The sequence below is a fragment of the Hipposideros armiger genome, unplaced genomic scaffold (genome assembly GCF_001890085.2).
Source record: "Hipposideros armiger isolate ML-2016 unplaced genomic scaffold, ASM189008v1 scaffold_768, whole genome shotgun sequence".
NCBI lineage: Eukaryota > Metazoa > Chordata > Mammalia > Chiroptera > Hipposideridae > Hipposideros > Hipposideros armiger.
This window is the reverse complement of record NW_017732118.1, coordinates 200154-206153: the sequence shown is the minus strand read 5'-3', so window position 1 is coordinate 206153 and position 6000 is coordinate 200154. Positions and strand designations below refer to the sequence as shown.

Sequence of the window (6000 nt, the reverse complement as noted above, 5' to 3'; positions counted from 1 at the left end):
AAAAGATTTTATTGGGGAATCGGGGAAGGGGAACAGACAAGTTGCTGTCCTTTTGTTCTTCAGTCTAGTTGTGGAGGACGTCGCTTCACTGGCCCATATTGGTATTATCATTGCGCTCTTCCCGAATGAGGCAGATGGGTTGCCGGCCTCTGGACAGCCGCTGACGGCAGCTCATGAAAGTTCACGCCCACTGCCAGCCAGCCCCATTGCAGCCTACGCCATCATCGGCGACTCACGGCAGCCCAGCTCCAGGTTGAGCTGTTGTTCATCATCTTACCTGTAGAGGGTGCAGCGTCACTGCCCCATGTGGGAACCGAACTGGCAGCCCTGCTGCTCACAGCTGGCATCCCAAGCCAGCTCTTAACCAACGCGCCACTCAGCCAGCCCTTAATTTTTATTTTTTAATTTACCTCAAAGTACCTATGTGATGGCACTCAACACAGAGAAAAGGGCTCACCAAAAGCTTTTATCAGTAAATTGATACCATTTTGCAGGTAGGAAATTCAAGGTTAAACAACTCATTATAATGTGGTTAAATTTGAAATCAGAGGTAATGAGTAGAGTACTGCTTAAGTGGTGAGAGTTGCAAGTTAAGTGACCTGTTGGTCCAAACCCGACTGCCTTTCTGTCTGTGAATAGTCTGTCTTAGCAAACCACTTTCCAAGAGAAGCAACATGGGTTTGTAGTTGAGATACTCATGGCTTGTATGATACTATATATCCGTTATATATTCAGTTTAAATTGGTCTCAGAATAGGCGGTCCTCTTTGGTTCTTGGCAAAAGCAAATGGAAATCATCTCTGGAGAAGAAGGCATTTGCAGTCGAGGGCTCAAAGTATCTCCAGGAAATATTTTTAAGGTTAATGTAGTACCTGGTTAAAAAATAATAATAATAAGCACACAAGAAATCAAAGTGAACAACAACCAGCAGAAATAACAGACCACAAAAGCAGACCCACAGTCATTTCATTTCTTGGAATCATTAGACAGAGATGATTTTTTGAAACTATGTTTACTCTGTTTAAAAAAAAACAACAGAAACCATTGAAAAATATCGACAGGGAACCACAAACTTCAGAAGTGACCTTAAAAATGACCACATAGAACTTCTAAATATTAAAAAGTACAATAACCAAAATTTAAAACTTATTGTATGGACTTACATCAGACTGGGTGTCGCTAAAGAGGGAAAGAGTCCCAGGCAGAAGGGATCATTAGGAACGAAGCACAAAGGACAAAAAAGGAGAAAACTCTAGGGATTCAGAGAAATGCAGGCTAGATCGAAAAAATACATTTATCTCACAGATTTCTGTAAGCAGAGCAGAGAGGCAGTGGAGAAGAAGCACTATTTGTTGAGATCATGACTAAGAAGATTCCAGAGCTGACTCAAGTCCCTAACCCACAGGTTCAAGAAGCCCAGTGAATCCTAAAAAATGTAAATAAAACCCTAGAAACACAGCACAAAATAGGGAAAGGACAGATCACCTTCAAAGGAGCAACAGTCAGCTTTACTGCTGATTTCTTAACAACAGCAACAGGGAAAGTGGGATAAAAGTAGAATCATTTTTCAGTGTGCTACAACAAAATAAAAGCAAACAAAACCCCCCAAAACCTTTCAAATGAAAAATATATACCCAGTGAGAACTATCAAGAATATGGATTAAAAAGAAATATTTTCAGACAAGCGAAACTGAGAAATTCACCACCAACAGACACTTACTAAAGGAAATTCTAAAGGATATACTTAGGCAGAACCAATCCCAGGAGGAAGATATAAGATGCAGGAAGCAATGAAAAACAAAAAAAGTGGTCAATGTATGGGTCACTCTAACAATATCAAAAAATTGAAACCCTGTCTTATAGGATTAAAACAACCAGAATATAATTAAAATGCATGACTATAGTTATACATCAATCAAGTGGTGGGTAAATATATTTCGAATTTTCTAACATCATTGTACTGTTTAGGGGGAATGCAGTTTATTAAATTTAGATTTTGAAAGAGAGAGAAATAGAGACAAAGAGGCAACAAGTCACCATGAAGACGGCACTAGACCCGGAGATCTGGATTCGAGTAGCAGCTCTGCCACCAGTTAGTTATATGGCCTTTGAAACACTACTTCTCTCACCTGCGTCTGTTTTCTGGTCTGCAAAATGAAGCTTTGGGACCAGAGGAATTTTAAAAGCCTCTCATTATGATTCTATGACACACTGAGAAATAGATTCTTTCAGGGGGTGGGGGGGGGGGAGGAATCAATAGTTCCTGAGGGTTTTTTTTCCTCCTTTGAAATTTTATCAATAATCACTTGCATTTTACTTGTGGCGAGCTCATATATCTGTTCAAAAACAGAAGCTAAATATAGTTTCGCACAGGTGTGTATTTTGCTTTCAGTTGGTTTGTTTGGTTTGGTTTTCTTGTCATCCGGTAGCCAAACAGAGTAATGGCAGTGTACCCAAGCCAAAGAGGTGCGGTGACCCATGTGAATGTTAGGAGGGGACATGTGGCAGAAACCAGCTGGGAAAAGTGGGCGTCATGGTGCAGTTACTGGTTTTTCCTTCTTTGAACTTATTACCTCCACTGACATATGCTCCTTTGCTTTCTCACCTTCTCGTCTCGCCTTCTTCACCCGGCCCCCTCGCTTTCTCTCCTGTTTTTGCAGGCTAATAATAAGCCCGAGATTGAAGCGGCCCTCTTCCTAGACTGGATGAGACTGGAACCCCAGTCCATGGTGTGGCTGCCCGTGCTGCACAGAGTGGCTGCTGCGGAGACTGCCAAGCATCAGGCCAAGTGTAACATCTGCAAGGAGTGTCCAATCATCGGGTTCAGGTATTAGGAACCAAACGCGTGTCATTTTTTTTTCTTACCGTTTCTCACCTTTTTATGACTTGACCTTTTACCTCCTGTGCCGGTTGCCGTTAGCTTGTTCGTCTTCAGAGTGGGAGAGGAGGTAGGTGATCAGGTGATCAGCCTGGAACAGCCATCCCTCCTGTCAGTTCCCTGATCACTGGGTTATTTGGGTGGATCTGACGCATTAGGCAGGTGTCCCTTTCCACCTTCATTCTTCGGCTCCGCAGACCACTTCTTGGGTGGACAGACTGACAGCCTGTCTCCACCGAGATACAAGGTGTGACAATTAAGTTCACGAACTCATCCTAGAAAAAGTGTTACATACCTCATTGCTGACTATCACTATGGTCACCTTCGAAGTGCTCCCCTTGGGAAGCTATGCACCAATGCCAGCACCTAGTCCATGCTTCAAAGCAATTTTGGAATTCTTTCTGGAATGGCCATCAGAGCTGTTGTTGTAGTACCCTTGATGTCCTGAATGTCATCAAAATGTCTCCTTTGAATATTTCCTTTATCTTCTGGTAAAGAAAGAAGTCATTGTGGGCCAGATCAGGTGAATAGGGAGGGTGTTCCAACACAGTTATTTATTTCTTGGCTAAAAACTCCCTCCCAGACAGTACTGTGTGAGCTGGTGCATTGTCGTGATGCAAGAGCCATGAATTGTTGGTGAAAAGTACAGGTCATCTAACTTTTTCACACAGCCTTTTCAGCACTTACAAATAGTAAACTTGGTTAACTGTTTGTCCAGTTTGTACAAATTCATAATGAATAATCCCTCTGGTATCAAAAAAAGGTTAGCAACATTATTGCAACAAGTTCAGGAACTTAATTGTCAACCTAGTGTTTGTCCTTCAGTGGTATACAGGTAAACTGGGGCTTCTTCCTGGAACCAAAACATTCATTCTAGTTCTCATTCTCTCTCTCTCTCTCATTCTCTCTTTTTCTCTCCCTCTCCCCACACAGTCTTTTCTGCTTATAGAAACCCCAAGAATCAAGTAGAAAACTAAGAGACGATTCTAAATATATTGTGAATACCCGTCATGGTAGCTGAGTCTCTTCCTCGCTTTGTACCACTTTTTCCCTCCTCTAAAGTAATAAGACTTTTACTTGTTTTAAACAACCGAGAACTTCTTTATCTGTGAATCTGATTGCTCTTTTCCACAGTATCCTAATGAACTTCTAAGGGACTATAAAGTATGCAAGTAAATGAAAAATTCACAGAGCAGCTAAAAAAAGAAAATGTTCCTTATAAATTTCAAAGTGAAAGAGATAGGAAACATAGCAAGTTATTAATCTGATATTCTTAAAACTGTCATGGGAAACAATTGGCTCTTAAATCTTTCACCTTGTTGACCAGTTTGGGGAGACAGGGTATTTTTAAATGAATTCATCGTATTGAACAATAATCCCAAATCCAAATTCTGAAATGATGGTGTGTTTAAACATTTGGATCAACATCAAGGTTTCCTTAGCAATGAATAAGCCATAAAATTGTAAAGTAGCTATATAGCCCATGCTTGTTCAGAATCTATTTAGCAGCTAAGTAAATACTCTTCCTGATTGAGCTTGGACTTGTTTTAGTACTTTGTTGCCTGATAACTACTTTGTATCATTTGTGAGCTTCTGTTCTTACAAACCATGCTGTTTACAAAGAGGTTTTTACAGAAAACCCTAGAAGTTCCCAAAGCCTAGATAGACAACACTGAGTAGAGAACTAGCTTGCAAAGGACACCTTCTTTCCTTCCTGGGTTTTGGCAGAATGATGCCCTAGGGGTAGGGGAACGGAAGTCGCAGGGGAGAACTTTATATGTTGTATCCTCCTTTTCTCAGCTTCCCTCACTAGTAAGATTTCGTGTATGGGGAAATTTTTATTAAAATAAAAGAGGAAAAGGCTTTGGAGGATCTAGGAGCATTTTCACATTCACTTCTTTTGCCCTTATCAAATTAGATTATTTTAGGAATCAGTACTCTCCCCCCCACCCCCCAAAGAAGGTTGGATCTAAAAAAGGTAGCTTTTTCCCCACATTCCCATATGTCACATAAGGGAGTATGTTCAAATTGGCTAAGATTCTTATCTCAGGAAGCAAAAGGCAGGGAGAGTATGAAACAAAGAATACAGTATTCTGCAAATGGGAGGAAATGTACCATCTAGTACTCACAGATTATCAATTCTTTCATCTAATCCAATTTTTGTCCTTTCTTGGGGCTTCAGTTATTATTTGTGGGTAATGTGGTGAGGGATTTCTGAAGAGAGACATATAAAAGATATTATCCAAGTAACTCTCTTTAGATGAATCATGTCAATCAGAAAATGTAATTAAAGCAAGATTTGTTTTAACTGAGAGTTCTTGTTTAATTTTCTTTTGTCTTATGAAATTGCTTTATCTCTCTATATATTTTTTGAAAATAATTGTATCAGAAAACTTTTGTCCCCATGATGGGTAAGGGGGCCTGTAATAGATTAATCTATGTCTCCCGGAAGTTCCTTCAAATTCTAGTACAGTAAAACCTCGGATTGCGAGTAACTTGGTTTGTGAGTGTTCCGCAAGACAAGCAAACATTTCTATTAGGTTGGTGCAAAAGTAATAATACATTTTAACTTGGTAAAACGAGCGATATCTTGCAATATGAGTAGTTTGTTTCTGGAACGAATTATGCTCGCAAACCAAGGCATTACTGTATTTGGTCTTCAGAAGACTGGAAGTTGGCCAGCATCTTCTTCCTTAATCTGAAAGAGTTCCTAGTGGAATTTAATAAGAGCCTAGTTTGCTCCCCTCCTTCCAAATGTTTATAGGATAATCTTTCTGCCCAAATGTTTTGATACTGTAGGAGAAGCACCAGAGAAATCTGGAGGCAGGAAGTTAATCATTTACCTAGTGGGATTAATGAACATTGCAGTCTGTTTCTAGAATTAAGACAGCGTGTGGAAGACAGCATATTAAAGAGAGTTCTTTGGGAATGTGCTTGGAAGAAATACATATGTGTTTGTTTTTGTTCTTTACCAGGTACAGGAGTCTGAAGCACTTTAATTATGACATCTGCCAAAGTTGCTTTTTTTCTGGTCGAGTTGCAAAAGGCCATAAGATGCACTATCCCATGGTGGAATATTGTACCCCGGTAAGTCAGATGCCTCCTGGACGTTAGTTCACCTGG

At 40.2% G+C, this 6000-nt stretch overlaps 1 protein-coding gene across 9 annotated transcripts in view; it reads left to right on the top strand.

Moving 5' to 3' along the window:
• LOC109373985 (dystrophin-like) overlaps positions 1-6000 on the top strand; it is a 606466-nt gene that overhangs the window by 532342 nt on the left and 68124 nt on the right. For all 9 annotated transcript variants that reach the window (XM_019628250.1, XM_019628248.1, XM_019628247.1 and 6 more), the window contains 2 exons: positions 2660-2826; positions 5853-5964. In XM_019628250.1, coding sequence (XP_019483795.1) covers positions 2660-2826; positions 5853-5964 — 279 coding nt within the window. The remainder of the gene's footprint in view (positions 1-2659; positions 2827-5852; positions 5965-6000) is intronic.